We start from the raw sequence: 21,471 nt of genomic DNA, 5'->3' as shown, positions 1-21,471 counted from the left end.
ATCTGGAAGGGAGGGGGCAGGGTGGGGGTGAGGTGCCTAGGAAGAAGAGGAGTGCTGGAGAGGGTGTGGGGTTTGGGCAGGAGAGGTCAGGAAGGTGGTGGTGGTCAGAGCAAAGGAGCTGTCTGGGTGTGCAAGGGCTAGCGGCTCCTAATCCAGACAAGCCAGGAGTTCCCCATCCCCATCCTATACCATCAGTAAGATTCCAGTCAAAGTAGACATCCTTCAGAACCTGAATTAATTCTTCTGTAAAGTACATTTCCTCATTTTGGAAATTCGTAAAATAGCTTTTTTGAGCTCTTAGATGTAATGTGTAAGGTTTTTTTGTTTTTTTTTTTTTAACTGGCATGACTGTTTTGATTAGATGGGATTTAAAAAAAAAAAAAAACAAACACAACCAACCAACACAATTACACCGGTACAAGCCCAAGTATTTACAGTAATTTTACTAAAAGGGTGCTTTTTACTGGTATAGCTTAGACACTTCTGTTGGAGTAAAAGATTATTTATATACAGCATCTTGATGCTGGCATAACTAGAGAGGGCTGTATTGCATTGAACTATATGGATATAGTTAAAATGACGCAGCTTATGTTTTTAAATAACTCAACCGGCAGCTTCTCCCTTCAGGTAGAATGGGTATTGGCTACTGTTTAATAGCTAGCTTGATTTAAGAACAAAAACCCAACCACCACAAAAAAAATCACCCCACACTATAAGTGAAAGTAATATTGTATCTTTCAGATACATTTTCATACTAATTTTCATTAATACTTCTCATCTTCAGTTATTTTTAATTAATATCAATTCAGAAAGTTTTGTTTTGTTTGTTATATTAACATGTCTTTATACACATGCTTATAATTAAGATCTGAGGTGCTTACAGATATGGAAGTAATCAGCTTCTTTCATGTCAAATAAGACAAAGAACATACGATATATTAGTCCATTCCTGCCTCTCACTGCAGGAGTTTGTCAATAACCTTCAACACTATAAAACAATGATGATTAACATTTGGTACAGCTCATCGAGGTAAAAAAAGAATTCTACTACTTTATTTAAATCAAACTATAAAGTTAAGTGACATGAAGCTCAATGAAAAGCTTGAGGACCAGGAGCAATCATCATATACACCTTTATATTGGAAGGGAAACTACCTACCTTGGCATCCCAGTCTTTATTAAGATAATATATACATGTGACACATCTTCCGTCTCCATTTGGATTATCAACATGACGCACATATCCCGTTCCGTTGCCTGGATAACAAGCCACCATTGCCTGCAATCAAAGAATCACCGTGTGAACAAAAAGGACATTTCTCCAACCTGCTCTCCCACACCGAACCCCGCATTTCTGTATTCAACACAGAGCTGGCAGTGGGAGGCACATGCCATAAAAATCTACTGATTCTGGGCCCCCAGAAGAGTTAATCCAGTTTGGGGAAGGGGAAAAGCCCTCAACTGCAGTCCTCTACCCCCATCCCATAGGACTTTAGTGTGAGAGAGAGTTGTCTAAGTCGGGGCCACCTCAGATTTTTTTGCATCTCATTTTTGTGCGGCCCTGACTTTTTTGGTGGGTCAGTGGTCCCCCATCCAAAAAAAGGTTCCCCACCCTAGCCTACATTCTAAGAAGTCATTCCCTTCAAAATGGTTTTTATGTAAGAACTTCTGCCACACTTGCGAGCTCAGCGTTTCTCAACCAGCAGGATGAATATGCCTAGGGGTTCATTGAGGTCTTCCAGAGGGTACATCAACTCATCTAGATATCTGCCTCATTTTACAACAGGCTACATAAAAAAAAAAAAAAAACACTATAAAGTCAGTACAGTCTAAAAGTTCATTCAGACAATGACTTGTTCCTACTGTTTCATATGCCTTATGCTGAAATCAAAGCAAGTGCTATATTTCTATTCCAATTCATTTATTTTATAATACAATGGTAGAAAGTCAGCAAGTTTTCAGTAGTTGTCTTCTGTGACATTTTTGCATGTTTTTGTAAGTAAGTAGTTAAGTGAGTTGTAACTTGGTGATATTCAAAACAAATCCAGCTCCTGAAAAGGGTACAGTAATCTGGAAAGATTGAATGGCACTTGGTTCAAGATCTCAAGTTACCTTAGAACCATGTTTCTCAACCAGTGGTACACATACCCTTAAGGGTATGTGAGACAAGTCTGGAGGTACTTAAAAAAAAAAAAAAAAAGGGGGGGGGGGAGTACTTTTGAAAATAAAGTTGAGAAACATTGCTAGCGGATAGTTTGGCAAGCAAATACGGAAAAGCAGAGATTTCATGGGACACTGAGTAACAATAGCAATCCCCATCAAAGTTGAGCACTGAAGAGCAGATGTGTTTTACAAATAGAGTCAGATGATAGTTACATTGGCTAGGTGTGTGCTGTCCACTAATCAAATCAAACTCACTGAAATAAACAGAAGTAATTTCAGTGACTTTAATAGAAACAGAAACAGGCTCTTAGTTTCACTTCACAGGCAATTTTACTTCTGGTGTGTTCCTTCTCTGCCACACCTCGGTAGAAGAAAAAAAACACAGGAGCCCACAGGCAAAAGACAATTAAAAAAAGGCAAGATGGAAAATTGTGAAAGAAGAAAAGCGACATGCAGAGGAAGAAACAAGGATGCACACATGCACGCACACACACACACACACACACAAAAAAATATATAAATATCAAGAGGGGGACTGAGCAATGACCTAGCCCAGAACATCTGCGGCTATCATTTTTCAGATCATTCTGTGGACAGGGCATTAGGGAGGTTTCTCAAGAACAGTTCTAAATCTAGTTTTTTTTTCCAGAATGTTTCTTGCTGAGATTCCCCTCAATTGTAGATGTCAAGACTAGCTAGGATTTCAGTGTGTATTTTCCAAAAGAGTCTAAAATTGCTTCTAGTGGGTTTACCCTGCACCTTTTCCAACTCTGTGGTGTTTAGGTTAACACAAAGGTCGCCAACATTCCCACTTGAGTTCTTCCTACTTACTTTTGAGCTTCCTGGAATAAAAAAGACTTGGAAGATTGAACTTCTTATGTCATAGCACAGACTTCTAGATTACCTTTTATAAATTAGGGCTTGTCTACACACACAAGCTGTGCCATTTAACAAAAGGCCTAATGTTTAACAAGGGCCACTCTGTAAGGACACACGTCCGTTTAAACCTACTTTGTTAGTTGAGCTTGCAGCTCGAATTCTGAGGTATGCTAAATCTCTTTTCTTTCTCTTGACAGGTATGATCTAGCAAATGTTGTTACTATATTTGTTTCGACCATGACTCGTGACAGAAACTGACTTTAGGGCTCTGCCCATTTCAAAAAAATACATCATGCCTTACTCAACCTTTTAAGGCGCCTTCATGATTATTTTTCCCTCAAATGTGTCTATTTGTATAGAGAAGTGTTTTTCAAATTGTTCACATCTCTTAAATAGTTTGCACATTTTATTGAGAATTAAGTAGCTGTTGGCATTTCACGTGAAAAGCTTCAGGATTTTATATTATCCATCCCCATAATATTCAAGTACCTATAACTGTACACCACACTGTGTCTCTTTTAAAAAATTATGACCTTTATGTTTTTGCAAAGCATGCAATGGCCTCTCCAACACTCCCCACTCCCGTGACAAGTCAGATGTAATGAAAGCGTATTACCTGGAGATCCTTTCTACACTGAGTCTAACCTACTCAATGCTGCCTAACAAATTAAAACCAGGCTTTCAAATCCTAACCACTAACTTTTCAAATGGCTGAGCAAAGTTTCAGTCCTACTACTAAGAGATGTATATTTATACCTTGTTTAACTCTTTTTAAAAACATACCCCTCACAAGCTGAAATCTTTCAGTGAATGCTCTGCTGGCATTATGTTTTGATATTGCAGCTGGAAGAATATTTATTGAGGTGACGCTTCTTTTAAAATTTTTATTTCTATGATATACACAAACATAGGATTCTATCAAGTTTATTGCAAATGCAAGAGATTACAATTTGGCACAGACTGGAGGCTACTATAATAGCAAGTTTTAAAAGCACTTGAAGTTCATTCAGTAATGACTATTGTTACAACCTGCAGCTTCCATGTACAGTAAAATTTCTTATCTGGCACCCTGGAGGACCTGGGGGGGGGGGGAAGTTGGGGGGATGCCAATTAATCAAATGTTCCGAGTGGTGGAGCAGTGCTTGTGGCTTTTACTGTATTATAAATGGGAAAGATCTTGCTACAAAAGTAAAAAAAAAAAAACCTATATATTTTTAAATTTAAAGCATAATATATAATATAGTACCAGAGTAGCCATATTAGTCTGTATTCTAACAAAACAAAACAGCAGTCAGGTAACACTTTAAAGACTTAACAAAATGATTTATTAGGTGATGGGTTTTTGTGGGACAGAAGAGAAATTAGAATATACCATTTGTTAAAGAAAACAAACATTTAAAATTTTATGAATCTTAAAAAAGCAGGGACCTATAATCACTGTACTGCAAAAAAGCTAGGTTAACAGGATATACATTATTATGGAAGAAGTCTCAAAGCCACAAAAAACTCTCAAAATTCAGAATTAAGATTCCCACAACAACTTATGCTCTTAAAATTCACTGTTACAGGGTCTCATTATGTAAATATATTACACAGAATAATGCATCCTAATGTTTGGCAAGGTCAACGTTTACCACTGTTGCCACAGGAAGATTACTTCTGTATTATTTAGATGATGTGGGTTTATGACACCAAACAATGTCTTATTAGTGTTCTGTAACTTCCTGTTTTTATGAAACAGGAATTAAAGAAAAATGAAGTTAGTTTTGAAAAGGAAGACATTTAGCACCTGTAGAAAGCCAACTTTTTTTTTTTTTTTTTTGAAAAAATGTCAGTATCACAAAGCCAGTATCTGGTCTTTTACAACTGGCCATATTTTAAAAGGTGAGTAAAGTTTCTACTGGATTGGATCCCACTACAACTATCTCCAGTTGTTACCATTTCATCTGCACCTCAATCCAAATTGAAGGGCATACTAAAATATATAAAATAGTAAAGTTACAGTTATTCATATTTAAGAGTTTTAATTTTACTGCTTAAGGATACAGCAGAGTGTGCACATGTGTGTCAAAATCATGTTGTGTTCTTCCATTATAGGACACAGACACATATATTTGGTTAGACCGTCTTCAAAAACCAGCCTGGATTGATACCCCCTCCAGTGGATGTTTTTGGTAACAGTAGTCTCCAACAAGAGACATCAGAAACTGGAATGAAACTCCAACTAGTCCAGCTCCAAGACTGCCAAAAAGCTTACAAGGGAAAAAAGATACTGATGATCTTCTGGGTTTCTGGACAGCTTAAACATTTCAGTGAACTTCAACATTCAGAATGTTTTAGGTGGGTAGAAAGTCACTTCTATGAGTTCTCTCTGTTGCAGCTGTGGGTGTTTAGCAAGTCTGGAGAAGAGCCAGGGCTATCCAGAAGGGAGCAGGGCTTGGGTTCCATTGTACATCCGTGCCCACCCACTCCCCTCAGCACTGCTGCAGTGTGGGGTGAGAGGAGTCTGCTGCTGTAGCAGCAGGGGTTGCCCCCCCCATTCACTACACAGGCGACAGGAGCACGAGCAGCACTGCACTGAGCTGCCCTTCTGGCCTGCTATGCCCCATTTCTCCATGGTGGTTGGAAACAGAGCACCAAGTCCCTCTGCTTCCTGCCACTCCAGAGAAGTGAGATGCAGCAGACCTGGAGGGCAGTGCAGCGGAGCAAGGTGTTGAGCTCCCGCTGCCCACCTATAAGCGGGACACAGCCCCTGCTGCCGCATCGCCGAGCCCTCCCATAATCCCCATTCTTCCTGTCCATAAAATGGCTAGGGTGGCTACCGCGGGGTCACACAAGTGCAGGGCCTGGAATGGCTGCCCCACTTTGTCCTATGGAGAGATGGCTCTGACATGAGCACTGATGTCTGGGAAGCTCCGTGTTCTAAAATACACTCTGCAGACTGCTTCCGATTGAGAAGCTTTATAATTACACTGTGTTTAGGGTCCTCGTCTACTCAAATCTTAATCTTATGGATTATAGCAATTTGATTTGCCCACTGACAAGACCAAACGAACTACTGTCTGCTGCAGACGATGACCAAGTGCAATACCACGGAAGTGCTGGCTGGCAAAGCTGAAGTGAACTTGGAGGAATCAATAAGGAGAGAAACTTAAGTCTTACTTTTCTCAGAAAGACTACAGCTACCTGGATAATCTGCTAGTGCTGGGGTCAGCAGCCAAATCAGCAAGAAGAGCCACTTTTTCCAATCTGGTAAAAAACCCAATAAATTCAAGAGCTGCAATGCATGTGAATACAAGACGGCCCTCAATATAATATCAAACCATATTTTTTGTAACTTATGTTAAGAGCAGCACACACAATGATTTGTAATGTTATGCATGTTTAACGCAGGACGTTCACAAACTTTTTACATAGTCTATTTCCTCTCACTATACATGTGTTTGTCCACTTTCTTCCTGACATTCACTGCTGAACCCTCTCTCTCTGGAGGACACGAGAAGAAGTTATCCAATGTTTTGAGATCACATGTCGTTTGCTATTTTTTGTTCATTTTTGGGCTTTTAGATGTTTACTGCTCATTGAAAATAACCAAGAAGGGGTTTATTTTGACTTTGCAATTACAGTGTCATGAGCTACAAAGAAGCCCTTATAGAACCATATGTGGCTCCAGAGCTGCAGGTTGCAGACCCCTGAGCTAGTGCAAGTATGTTGGGGTTGGATTGCTCTGCTACTTAAAGGCAACAGAAAGTGAGGGCAAAAACAGTGGGCTCAACTAGACCACTGTCCCATCCATGCAGAAATATTGTAGGAAATGATCTCCGGAGCGGGCAGGCTGGTACCATGGCACAGATTGTACCCACTGTTTATCTGAAAATGGACATTGAGAAAAGTGTGGTGAGACAGTTAGGCTAGGCTACACTAAACCAAATCCTGAGGAAGCAAGAAGGAATAAAGATTCAGCACAGTGGTTCTCTCCTGCAAGTTGCCCTTAAACCAAGGTCAACAACTTTCAATTACTGAAAATTGAATTCTATTTGATGTTCTCTGCAATCTGGAGATCAATGATCCTAAAGCTGCCCTCTTGAGTGGAAGCAAAATACATGGGATCATGCAGTAAATCCAGTAGAGGGAGTCTGACCTCTGAGGAAGGAAGGGAAAAAACTGAGTTGAAACAGCCTCCAGAGTGGTGGAATGACCAATGGATGCCTTTATATAAGCTGTTTATGTTCTCTTAGTAATTTTTCATGTGAGCCAGGAATACATAAAACTGTCCCACCCTTTTTATTGCATCAGTCAAAACAAGCTCTCTCCTGGAACTATTTTTTTTTTTTTAAATACTAGCCTACTATGGAATACCTACCAAAATAAGTGAAGAAACATATGCACCCTAGAAAGTTCAGCAGCTCAGAATCTGCTTTTACACCCTCCTCCCCATCCAAATGGCATATTTTTTTATTGTAAAAAAATATTTATTCAAAAGCAAGTAAAACAGACAGTACAAGTTTTGACATATTGCACACACAATTAATTAGCAGTGAGAGAATTCCTGAATTTCATTCACTTCAGTTCTGTGTAACCAGTTAATCCCAATTCGAATGGCATTTTTTAAATGGACATATATATGTCCATTGAAATAAATAAAAATCATTCATTCAGTAGTTGTGTGGTCAGAAAGTGGAAGGATTACTTAAAGAGTCTAAATATGATCCAGCAATCCAGAGCTGAAAGATTCTATAACACCTTATCAAGCTTTGACTTTTCCAGGTATACGCTGAACATAAATGGCATGTCAATGTGTCCCTGGTCTGAACTCTTTTTCTGCGATATAGCTACATAAAGCTCTCCCACTGTCTCTTTAAATTTGTATTCTCTTGTATTCAACAGTACAAAGAATGCAACAGGGAACTGTAGGTGGTCCCTATTATAGTCGTAAGTGATCTACACAGAAATCATATACAGAGCCATCTCTCCACACACACACACACACACCCACACCCCTTTTCACATTATTTTGACATTCCACTTTTCAGCCCTTGAAGTATATTTATGGTAGCCAATTTTTTTTTAAATTTTTTTCAAACAAAACACAAAAAACCTTCAGTTGAAAAACAAAGGCTTGGGTTGAGTTTGAATTTTGATTAATTATGTTCTTTTTATCCAAACTGGTTCAACCATCTCTGATTTCCGAAGGTAATCCAACTTCTACTTTGTGTAGAAATTAGTAATAGAAGAGTCTGATCTCTCTTTTTTGACGTATAGCCTTGGGCGCAGTCCCAAACTACTAATTAGTATACCATGTTTTTCTGCTTCTCTCTTTAGTAATTGCTTTGAGTGAGGGAGCACCCATTGATTTAAATATAGCTGTGTATGGGTGCTCACCCATTCCAGGCACATATTCAAGCATTCTGTGGATACACTTTCCTTGTCAACGTTGGCAGATGTTAAGTTTTTTTTTTTGTTTTTTTTAAAAAGAGAATGACTATGTCTGTGTCCTTATCTTTTTTATTTATTTGTATTGTTGATGTACGAAACTTAAGTCTAAGTCTGATTAGCTTCTATGATGAGGTAACAGGCTCTATGGACATGGGTTCACGGTGGATGTGATATACCTTGATTTCAGCAAAGCTTTTGAAACATTCTCCCACAATATTCCTGCCCATAAATTAAGGAAGTATGGATTAGACACATGGACTATAAAATGGATAGAAAGCTGGATTGACGGTCGGGCCCAACAGGTAGCAGTCAATATCTGGATGGTGGTCTGTTTCAAGTGGAGTGCCCCAAGGCTAGGTTCATGGGCTGTGGTTATTAATTACCTGGATAAGGGATTGGACTGCACCCTCAGCAAGTTTGCAGATAACAACAAGTGAGGGGGAGAGGCAGATATGTTGGAAGGTAGAGATAGGATCCAGTGTGATCTGCATAAATTGGAGGACCAAACAAATCTGATGTGGTTCAACAAGGAGAAGCGTAGAATCCTGCACTTGGGACAGAAGAATCCCAAGCATCGTTACAGGTGGGCAACCGACTGGCTAAGCAGCAGTACAGCCGAAACAGACCTAGGAATTATGGTGGGTAAAAGGCTGGATGTGAGTAAACAGTGTGCCCTTGTAACCAGAAAGGCCAAAGGCATATTGAGCTACATTAGGAGGAGCATTTCGAGCAGATCTAGAGAAGTTGTTCCCCTCTATTTGGCACTAGTGAGGCCACACCTGGAGTATTCCATCCAAACTGAGCTTTGACATAAATCACAAGCAAACAAACAAAAATTGCATCACTCACCATTTATAAATTAGAATGCAAAACTTAGTTGAACAGATGTATCTAATTATACAGTTTCATAAATAAATGTGTAAGACAGCAAAAATAATCAAATTTAGCATAAAGGCTATACATACTATGCACACACCTACTTAATAAATACCAGACAACTAGGATCAACTGCTCTTTCGAAAAATGAAGCATATATTCACAACAAATACCAGAGAGGTAGCCAGTAAGATGGAGGGAACCCACTTTTTAAAATACTCCTCTGAACCTCCCCCACTCAGGCATCTGATAAAGCGGGTCTTTGCCCATGAAAGCTAGTGCTCCAAAATATCTGTTAGTCTATAAGTTGCCACAGGACTTCTTGTATACAAAACTAAGTTATTAGACTGACTTAAATCAAAAGTTTCCCGCCTACTGATCTACATAATGATTATAAACAAACAAAGAGATACACCTCTCTCAGAGCTGGAAGGGACTTTCAGAGGTCACTGAGTCCAATCCCCTACACTCACAGCAGGACCTATCACCATCCATGACAATTTTTTTTTTTTAGTTGTATCTGCCCCCCGACCCCTAAATGTCCCCGTCAAGGACTGAACTCACAACCGCGGGTTTGGCAGGCCAATGGTCAAATCACTGCGCTATTCTTCCAATCTCGTTATCCCTTCCCTGAAAATTAGTAATTAGCAAAATTAGTAATTTGTATTAATCCATCCTGAGAGCCATAATACCATAAAAAAGAAACTCCTGCTTGAAAATCACGTTCAACTGTATTTAAATCAGTTAAGATTCATGACTACAGAGAAACTGCCATCGTGCAAGCCGGTATTGTAGAGACAATGAGAGTTTAAAGCACAAATATGCGTTTTTCCTTTTATATCATCTCGCCCTTCACAGAGCCAAAGAAAACACACATGTCAAAGCAAACAAAGAAACCTGCCACCTCAGCACAGATAAGCCAAAATGCTGGTCACAGGTACCATTCCAAAGTGGCTTCCTCAGAAATTAGTAATTTGAACAACACTTAACTCCAATCCTGATTTACAGGAACAAATAGTGTGTGTCAAATGCCTGGAAAACGTCAATCCAAGCAATAGCACAAACCCAGTCAGCACCTGACAACATAAGAGGTAGCTTACCTTTGTTCCCTGCAACTTCAACACCCATTATCTGGGCGACATCAAAACAGGCAGGAGAGTGAGGCTTTTTATTTGTAGCTCTGTTTATGGCAGATCAACATTAATAAAAGTGAGTGTCTTTTGAAAGAAAATAAATACCCACAGCATGGCATTGTGCCAAGGCCAGGCCAGAATTTTTACCGTTTTAAGAACACTGTACGCTTTACAAAGCGCATGTTTTGTGGTTGTGGGGTGGGTGGAAATCATTCAGATCCCCTGCTTCCTTCTCTCATTCAATGGAAAATGGGAGTGCTTCCACGCAGCAATTTCAGGCATAGTATGTAGTATGTGTTAGATTTAAAAACAAAAACAAAACTATCAGTTCCACGACAGATTCAACTGAGTCAGTTGAAAAAGTTATTTTTGTTAATATTCCCTCGAGCAGACACTACTTCAAAGTGCATAAATAATGCACTCTAGCCAACAAGTAAGTACTGACTAATTAAGAGGGTGTAGCATTCATTTCTCCATTGGAGGCTCACTTGCAATCAGGGATGTCAACAGGAAGAGAAATAAAGGAACAAGCTCTGGAAGAAACACCTATTTATCCTAGCAAACAAACTGCAAAAAAATCAACCAGTTGTACCATCAGATTGCCAGCACTTTAATAAGGGACTTGTACGATTTGTTCCAAATTTGTTTATACAGGTTGAACGTCTCTAGGCCAGCTCCCTTGTGAGCCCATTAGTGCCAAACGAGAGAATCTGCCGAAGCACAGGAGGTCAAGATAGTCTGGTGGCATTACCAACACTTGCATTGCTTATTAGGCTCTTACAAGACACTGGCTACGTTTACATCTGGTAATTAATAATGAAGTGCTGCGATGAATATGCAGCACTTCACTAAGCTAATTCTCCCCTGCAGCAACTCTGAAGTGCCAGTACGCGTGCAGCCCGGGGCACTTCAAAGTCCCTGTGGCTACATGGCATGCCGGGGTGGGGGGAGAATTAGCCTAATGGAATGCCGCATATTCATCACCACACTTCATTAGTAATCTCCCATCAGCCTGATTACCATGCCCCACCCCCCCCGAAGTTCAGGACAAGTGTAGGCATAGCCATTTAGGAGTAAATAACAGCATAGAACAATGAGAGCCAGGACTGGTGGCTGTAAACAAACTTTATGGAACCACAGGAAACTTGGCTGCAACCATGGTAAGTAGACATCCAGCTAACTGAAATCATGCCAGACCACAGATGTTGCCAGAAGACAGAGTGCGGACTAGCAAAGTTCAACCTGTACTAAAAACGTTCCGGACCAAAGAACGATTTCAAGATAGAAGATATGCACCTTCCATCCTCTTGTATAGATTCCTGCAAGATGAAAAATCTTTACATAAATGTCACCACAAGTCCAATGAGCAGAAGATAGTCAGGCTTTTCAATATACCATACTATCTACAGAAAGACTACAAGGATTAGTTATACTTCAGATCGAAGGGGTAATCAACACGCCTCAGATAAAATACTGCAACCAACTCCCGAGATTTCAGAATTTTCAGAATCTAAAGTTTTGTTTCATTTCCTAGAGGCTGTAAAACAAGCCTTCCAAAATGTCAGAGCACCCTTCTTCCTCATACTTTTCATGAAAAGGGGTGCTTTCGAGAGGGGGCTCTGATTTCAAATGAACCCCATCTACTCGCTTGGGTTTTTTCCCCTCAAAAACAGCACTTCTGCAACAGCGAGTGGCTGCCATTATGGAAATGAGGTGCACAGTATGTAAATTAGTGCTTCATCTGAATTTCCGACCAACCACATTTGAATTCCTCTTCTGAAAGTGGAATGTTGTGTAGACACAACCTATATGTTTGTATATGCCTAGCAAAACAGTCTTGGACTAGAGACAGTACCATAATGTAAATAATAATGGTATTGAAATAATGCTTTTCTGTTAAGTTCACAATTGAAATAAAGCAAAATATTTGCTTTCAAGAGTTAATTACAAGGTTTTTAAAGAATATTAAAAATGGAAATTTTAAAGAAAGGAGAACAGAGTACTTGACCATGCTCCTTTCGTTACAGAATCAAAGAGGAGTTGTAGTTTCACTTAATGCAGAAAAAAAATTAAGATGCCTAAATTAAATGAAATAAAACCATTTTTGCAGAAGAATTACTTTTTTTGTAACCTATTTAAAGAACCCCTGATTCATCTTTTCCCTTGGAGCTAACCTCCAAACTTTAGGGTGTGCCTACACTATAAAAATTGTGTCCTGCAACCATATAGAAGAAATTTATTAGTGGGGACAAGACCCAGTAATGCTTTGGTCGGTCATTTAAAAGGAATTAACCAGTTTTAATTCTAAAGCAAGTTAGAAGTAAATTCATGTACTAGCCCTCCTCCCAACTCCCCTCTGACAATTTTGGTAGGTTTACTTTACTTTTTCCTATTTTAAAGTATTAGGCTTTATCTCTTCCTTGCTGATGTGTGAAAGATTCAAAACAGGAAAGACTGAATTATTGGATAACACAATTGGTGAGCACGTTGTATGAATGTGAGACACGGACGATAAATATTCGGAGAGAAAGATATTGACATTCAAGAGGAGCTGTTACAGAAAGATCCTGAGAATAGGATGGATGCAGAAGGTCACCAATGAGGAATTATACAGAAAAATAGAGCCGAAAGAGAACCTACTGCATAAGGTTGTACAACAGAAGCTACAGCTGTTCAGGCATACCTGCAGAACAAACAATGAGCAAAAAGTCAAGACCTTGGTATTCGGCACCACGGATGGTTTGAATAGGAGAGGCAAATGCCACAGAGAAAAAGTAGATGATATAGTAGGTTGGTGTGGAGCTAGTCTATGGAAACTAAGCCACTCTGCAATGAACAAGGAAAGACGGAAGGAAATAGCGAAGGAGGCATCAGACACCAACAGGCGCTGAGCCCATGGTGGTCGTTGCTACTGATGATGACAAAGACGATGAAACTGTTGATATAGAGAGAGCTGTCAAATGTATAAGGCAAAGACGTTTATGTTTTTCCTCTAATCTTGGGCCATGCAGCTTCCCAGAACTCTGATTGGCTGGGAATGGTGAACTGCAACAACCAGAGTCACAAATGGATGCACCTGAAGATGCTCATTTAAACAAAGTGTAAGCTGGCCTGCAGGAGTTAAGTCTGGTGAACCACATCAGGCTTGCAGGCTGCTCATTGCCCATCCCTGTCTTAGGCATTACTAATCTTACACATTTCAATAACAAGCGTTTTCAGGCAAATGTTTTAACTTTGTGTCTTTTTAATACAAGCATTCTGAATTGCCAAATCATCCCATATTTAGATTTATTTAATATAAGTAGTAGGAAATACTTAGTTTTATACATAATACTGTTCAGGTAATTCTAAGCAACCGACTTAGAAAAATGCTAAAATTATTCAATTACGGTAAGTTCTTCTATTTTCACCCCAAGTATTCTAAATCAGTGTTTCTTAAACTAAGTTCCCATATTTCTTAAACTGGTGTCCCGTGACCAACTACCAGGTGTGTCACAAGCATTAAGAAAAAATAATTCAAAGTCTTACAATAACTATATTTTCTGTTATTAAAACCAGATACAATGTTACTTCTTCATTGCTAAGATACCTGATTAAATTACTAAATTACTTCATTTTGGTTTTGCAGTAGATGTTGCTGTGTTTGGGTTTCTGGGGGTGGGGGGGTGGTTACTGGTCTGAATTTTTTTTTCTTTAAGAAAATTTTCATAGGTGTTCCACAAAAAAAAAAAAAAATTATTGTTTTGTGTTCTGTGGTCCCAAAAAGTCTACGAAACACTGTTCTAAATGGAATGGAAAGCTAACATATTGTTCTATATCCGGAAACTGTCACCATTTTTGACTGTATAAATTGTTATATCAGCTTGTAATAACACTGGCTCACTTTGACAGAATTGCCATATTATGAGCAAATGGCGATCTGCTGCTGAAAGATAAGTGCAGATACAATTTGAGTGTGCATTTGCTAAAAATAAGTATGAAATTAGATTTATAATTTTCAAGTACCAGGCTAGTCCTCTAACAATATTTCATTCCCATAACTACTATCATAGGAAACAAAGTAATTAACACCAAGCTCACCACAGAGACAGGCCTGGTAGCAGGCTCTAAAATTATAAGAGTAAAAATGAGAAAGAAAGCCTTGTGAATGCAACAACGCCTTCGTCAATTTGTAAGAAAAACAAAGTGAAACAACAGCTACAAGGCAAGATGATCCACTCCTGTGGTAAAAGCCACAAAAGGAGACTTGTTACAAGGGAATTTCTGAGGGAATCTCACCAGATTCCCATGCATCATCCCATCAGAGGGCACGTCTGATCTCCAACCAGACCAGTCACTTAAGACATTCTACTTCCTTCTCACTATACACAGAATTTATATCACTGGAATACCCAATCCCATCCTCCTCAACCACCACTTTTGCATAGTTTTTCCACTGTGGAGTTTGCTCATCCCATTGGTATCATGGAGCATAAAGGAGACATATGTGCTTTCACTGTATTTTTTTCAATTAAATATAATCTGATACTTTCAAATATGCTTAAATTCCTTTTCTTCATTCCTATCCTTCTGCTCCAATTTTCAATAAACATAAGTGATTAAACACAGATATGCTTTGAGACAGTAACAAGAAAATTCCCCCACCTTACTTAATCCTAACCTTAAAACATGCATTTGCTTTCATTCCTGCCTACTCAAACAAAGGCTGCCAAATGATAGTTTTGTAATGAAGACAAATGTCCACATAGGGTTAAAGCGATTCCATGATGCTCACTTGCATGGAATGTAAACCAAACATCCAAAAGTGGCAGTGAATTAAAGCAGAGCATACCATCTTTCCTTATATAGAGGGACACTGTCAAGTTAATAACCCTAAAATGTATTTCCCTACGCTGTCTATACTAAGGATTTTCCAATAATTCATTTTCCACCAGAGTCTATTTTTTTAAAAATTTTTTCCAGCCTGAACAAGAAAAAAAAATCAGTTTTCGTCATCTATAGTCATGTTCACTATCGACCTCAATGCTGCAGTGTTTGAGATGCAAAAAATGGACATAAATGTTCTGTAAGAATATTTTACTTGAATATTAATTGAAAAGAATCAGTTTATTGTAGACTCTGAAAGAGCTTGATTTTGTAAAACTTAAGGCATAAGTCTCTGGGAAGGAAGGGACAGACATAAGGGTAGAGGAGAAGGAACACCCCTATGTGGAGATATTTTATCCACTCTTACAATATCTAAGCTCATTATCTAAAAAACAAAAATTTAAAAAAAAGTTTGTGGTACCGGGGCCATCCTATCCCCACATTTTATTTTGGGTATTCAAAATTGTGGGGTTTTTTTTTTTTTTGTGTATCAGTTCACTGTGTAAGTCAGGGCACATCTACACTTCTGAGAAGATCGACCCAGTCAGGGTTGATCTTCCAGAATTCAATTTCAGGCCTGGGGTAAAGATGCATGAAACCGATCTGTCTGGGGTTAGCAGTCAACCCCATTCTCCTTGCTATCACGAGAAGTAAGGGAGGTTGATGGGAGAAACGCTCCTGTCAACCTCCCTCAGTGAAAACAGGTAAGTTGATTTCAGACACATCGACTCTAGCTACACAGTTGCCATAGGCAGAATTGTGTATCTGAAAATCGACTTACCTTACAAATGCAGACCTTTCTTCAGTTAGTTTTCCCTGTTCAGTGGATCTTCCACCCAGCAATAAGAAAGGGGAAAATGTTTAAAAAACAGGAAAAAATACAATCACAACAGTTGGCAAAAGAACTCATGGCATCTTCTAATAAATCACATTTCAGGTTGACAGCACCTCTTTAAAAGACAAGAAGTAATCAGACTTCTGGCCAACTCACTCTAGCAGCATTGTTTTATAGCAACAAATACTCACTGTACCATTACTGAAAAGATGCATGCTCACTTTCCATAAGATTAGCTTCTTCTGTTTTCACCAATCAAAACTACACTTAAAAAAAAAAAAGATGGATTTACTTTTACAAATAAGTGTTTCAAACTGGCTGAATCTATTTTTTTTTGTCCCAGTTCAGACCATAAATAGGGTTAAGCCAGCCAGCAGTATAACTGACCAATATTTACTTCACTGGAAATAACATGCTAGCTGAAATTTAATTAGCTCAAGATTCCTTTATCAACTGGCCACAGTTTCCTTTTGCACAATGCCAAGGCTATGTGCCAGCTGTCTTAACAGCAATAGAATAACTTCAACTGAAGTGAACAAGGGCATCACACCTTTTACTAAAAAGGAACCAAAGTGTTCTATTGAACCACAAGTTGTTTGTTGAGTTTCACCTTTGCAGCACGTTAGCTGAAGGACCTTTAAAATGAGACTCGGAATTTAGTAAAACTGAAAGAACAGCTCTTAAACTTTTCTTGCTGCTACATCTTCTCCTCTTTCCACATCTACCTGGCCTTAAAGAATGCACAGACATCTACTGGAATATGAGTGGAGGATTCTTCTCAGCAGAGGAGAGGGAATGCAAATGCACCGTTTTAAGACCTACAGAAATTACAGGTTCTACATTATATATAACTTCCAAGCACATTCGATTCTTGAATCCTATCAACTTAAAATATTCATTATTATATCTATTAAAAAACCAGATCTAGCCAAACATATTTCTTGCCTCCTAAACTGTGCAAGCACTGGAAAGTGACAGATCTTCACTCCAAGCAGGTCAACTTAATCACAGGGAAGGTAGAACACAGAAAACTCCATCCTTAACCCTCTAAGAACTCCAAACTATTAACCTGACAACTGAAAATGACAGGTGGGATCCCCCAGCAGCTGGGTTTAAAATATATTTGTTTCAATTGAAATCTTCGGTTCATGTATTGCCAATTAGAACCTCTAATCTAGCTAGCCACCTTCTCCCCATAAAACAAAGAGGAGTCCCTAAGACAAATTCATTGCAATTGTCTGGCCAGGTTTTCAAGAACCTGACAGAGATTTACTGAAATGCAGGATACCACCAGACTTTGGTCTGGGAAAGAAAAATATGGACATTCCATGTCACCTCAAAATTCTGAGCAGCCTCTGCTGTGGAGGTCAGTGCTTTTATAGCCCAGCAACCATACCTAAAAAAGGAACTTTTGGCTGGCTCTTGCTTCACTTGTGATTGGACCTCATTACCTTACCTATAAAAATATCCCTCTCTTAAAAAGCTGTTAGTTCCTGCTAGAAACTTCAAGTTTCAGCTGGTAGATTTTTATAATAAAGGAATTTTGCATTATTTATAGTTGAATTTCCATACAAATATTCATTTTGAGTTAAAATTGCTCAAGTATTTCTTCCCAATGCAAACAATGAAAAGTGAGGAAATCCTAAATTAAAACACTTAAGCACATAATGGCTGTTTGTCCAGTTCAGCAGCTTTCAACCTAAAGGTTATGACCCCAGTTTGCCAGCTGTATTTACAAGGTCATGAGCTAACTAATTTTGATCTTCTACTGAAAATTAGCTCAGTCATTTCTCACAATCCAGGAGAGGTAGCTTAAAATGACTACAGGCTCGTCTGTACTTACCAGGAGATCGAACTGTTAAAGGTTGATCTTCCAGAATCGGATTTTGCTCAGTTGGTAAAGACATGCTAAATTGATCTCTCACAAAGGGGGGTGGGGGGACGACGACAATGGGTGAAACAATTCCATCAATCTCTCTCAGTGAGAGCAGACCTTACAGTGGACTGCAGATACACTGATTTTAGCTACCCAACTGCCATACATAGAACTGCATATCTGCACTTAACTGTAAGTTCCAGTGTAGACCAAGCCTAAGTAATTAACACTGCTGTACTTCCTTTAAAGAGCCATAAAAAACAACTATACAAAGAAGGGTGGAGTTTCAGAAGTTCCACTGCAAGTGAAAAGAATAACTGAAGAAAATGGGGCTGCTGAATTCATATAACCCTTTACTAAAATACAGATTTCTTTGGATGACAAAAATAGTGTAGAAAGTAATTTGGCACTCCGCATCAACAAAACCCATCCCATTATAGCAATAAATTCTCTGCATGTCTCCCCCACTTTCAAAATGGACAGTTTCATCCTCTACCTTTTTCACGTGCAGCCAACGAAATAACATTAATGAAAGTCACATTATTATTCATACTGTACATGAATATATTGGATAATTACCAAGTAGATGAGGATTTTACAGAAATGGATTCCCTCTACAAAAGCTCATGACCTAATAAATTTGTTAGTCTTATTTTATTGGCATAATATACAGTCTAATGTGTAAGTCTCTTTCTGGTATTGTCCAATGCTCCCGATCACAGTTTGAGACACTCCCAAGAAGAGTTTATCATTAGTTATTGCCCAAACAGCACAAGAGGTAGAAGAACCTTGATCAATGTATGGTACACATCTCCGTCAAGCCTTCTTTTCAGTCAGTTTTCAGAAATGTTGCTCTTTTCAGACAAAATATGTTTAGTGCTCACCCTAATGAGACTGTCCAAATAGCTTCAGGAAAGCCTACTTAGATTTTTTTTTTTTTTTGGGGATTATTAGTGACAGAAGAGAGAACTATTTACCCAAGATGCTGCTTCTCTAATGGATCTCAGCTCCTGACCTTCCCAATATTAAGAACACTCTTGGCTGTTTATGGCTCTATGAGAGACAGGCAGGGGAAGTCACTTACCTGCACAGGAACTCAAATCTGAGATCTACCGTACATCCACACACCACGCTCTCAAGGCTGGTCAGCAGAGTCCACAGAAGCTAACCATGTGCACTGTCATGGTGCCAATCACCCCTTCCCATTCCTTTTCCACCGCATAATCCAGATGCCATACAACTCCATAATAAAGGAGGGATATTCTGGAGCACCCTTCCAATATGATTTGTGGGGGCAGCCAACCTATCTGCAGGTTAAACCTCTATAGTCTGGCATTCCTGGGAACTGACCAGTGCCAAACCAGAGAATTTGTTGAACCATGGGAGGTCAGTATTGCCTAGAGGCATTATCAACACTTCCACTGTTTACTGGGCTCTTAGAAGACATTTAGGGATAAATTAACAACTAAAAATAACAGCACAGAACAATGAGAGCCAGGACTGGTGGCTGTAAACTTCATGGGATTGCAGCAAACTTGGCCACACCCTTGTTAGGAGGATATGTGGATAACTAAAATGATGCCAGATCATCGATACTGCTGGACCAGAGAAGCTCACCCTGTAGTTTTAAGATGGAATTTAATATTTTTATGGACAGGATTAAATGACTAAGTTGTCTACAATAGCAGGAGATTGGACTTCCTGATCCAGGAGGTCTCTTCCAGTCCTCTGTTCCTATATAGGAAATGACTGCTCTTTCTTCCTGTGATATATTTAATCCATTCTTAGTGACTCAGAAGATATGACCAGGAGTGGGGAAAGGGTGGGGTGGGGTGGGGGAGCAGGGGGAACAGTACAGCAGCCAGAGGAACTGCTGGAAGTTCTGCTCCTTTCCCCACTGGCCCTTCCAGTCCCCGCTGCGCCATAGGGATGCCACACCAGTGTAGAGAGCTGAAGATGAGGGGCAGGGAGTTCTACTCTTTTTCCCTGCTGGGAGGGGCTCTTATGGTTCCTAGAATAATATGATACACTGGAAGGAGGCCCTAGAAGAATAAATTGTCAACTCCCCTTCACTATTGGGAGCCTAAAGGTAAGGTATTTCCTTCACTAAAGCAGAAACTGCACACGAAGTAGCGATTGGTCATAACCCTCACAGTTGTTCAAAATCATGAACCTCACTCGTAGTGAGGTTGGTGGGAGGATTAATGTAAAACATTGAGAAACTGGCAGCTGGTCTCAAAAGGAGGCAAATCCATTTGTCTCTCAAATCCAAAGGGCCAAGAATCTTTTCAGGCCTAGAGGATTTCTGACCTGACTCTGGCCAGGACTAAAGACGCAGTCAATATGCCATCTTTATGAGGGGGAAAAAACTAACTAAAAGAAGTGTAGAACTTTCTTTCCCACCAATTAGTCAAACTAAATGCCAGAAGGGAGCTTAACATTATAACCTTTGTGGGCAGGCAAAGGAAAGCAGATTGAACTTTGAACATTGAACAAAGCATGCACCAAAAAAGAGGGGACAAGATGCCAATGAAAAGGTGAGGACAAGAAGAGACTGAGAAGGGAAACAATGGGACTGAGCACTTTCACTCTCAAAAGTAAGAAAATCAAGACAAAATCTAACATTATATTTAAGTTACAAAACTCAAACAATGAAGTAAAGCTATACAAAAGAATACATTCTTGTACCTAACCCACCCTGTGTGTTAACATACAAGAGGGACATTAAAACTACATTACAAAATATTAATCTACATGTATAATGTGGTTACATCAGTACTCTGATTACATAGTAAAATTCAGATTTTTTTAGTTGCTAAACCATTATTCCCAAAAATGAGGGCAAGCAAATGGCCAGACATTATTTTTCTAAATAACCAGACAGCAAGTAAACATGCAATTGAGAGATCATTTGAAGACCCTGTATTTTTTAAAAAGGCTCTTTACCTACTTAATCAGTTTTTGCAAAAGAGAGGATCAGGAGGAATACAGGAGTACATAAAACGGAGTAAAAAGCATTCACTGTAATGCTGAATTAACACGATGCTTGTGCTTAACATATAAACCCTCTGAAATCTACCTGCTGGGAAGTAGACACTATGAGAACCTATAAGTTTAGGTCACAGCTATACTATGGAGACTATAGTGGCAAAGTTATGGGGCTGTAGTTACACTGGCATAACCCTGTAGAGCAAACAGCCTGTAGTGCTAGAAGAGATTTTTTCATTCTCTGTAGGAAAACCATCTTCGCAAGCAATGGTAGCTAGGATGACAGAAGCATAGACCCATCAACCTTATCACAACTACAGCAGCTGGTTAGGTCAACAAAGCTTTACTACTCAAGGAAGTGGATTTTTCACACCACTAAGCACCTGAACTATGTTAACCTAAATGTTATGCGTAAACCA

At 39.2% G+C, this 21,471-nt stretch overlaps 1 protein-coding gene across 2 annotated transcripts in view; it reads right to left on the bottom strand.

The window, feature by feature from the left end:
• Nucleotides 1-21,471, bottom strand: part of EGLN1 (egl-9 family hypoxia inducible factor 1) — a 42,593-nt gene that overhangs the window by 11,504 nt on the left and 9,618 nt on the right. For both annotated transcript variants that reach the window (XM_074990180.1, XM_074990178.1), the window contains exon 2: nucleotides 1,160-1,279. In XM_074990180.1, coding sequence (XP_074846281.1) covers nucleotides 1,160-1,279 — 120 coding nt within the window. The remainder of the gene's footprint in view (nucleotides 1-1,159; nucleotides 1,280-21,471) is intronic.

Source organism: Carettochelys insculpta, chromosome 3, assembly GCF_033958435.1.
Source record: "Carettochelys insculpta isolate YL-2023 chromosome 3, ASM3395843v1, whole genome shotgun sequence".
Classification (NCBI taxonomy): domain Eukaryota; kingdom Metazoa; phylum Chordata; order Testudines; family Carettochelyidae; genus Carettochelys; species Carettochelys insculpta.
This window is presented reverse-complemented; position numbering and strand designations above follow the sequence as displayed.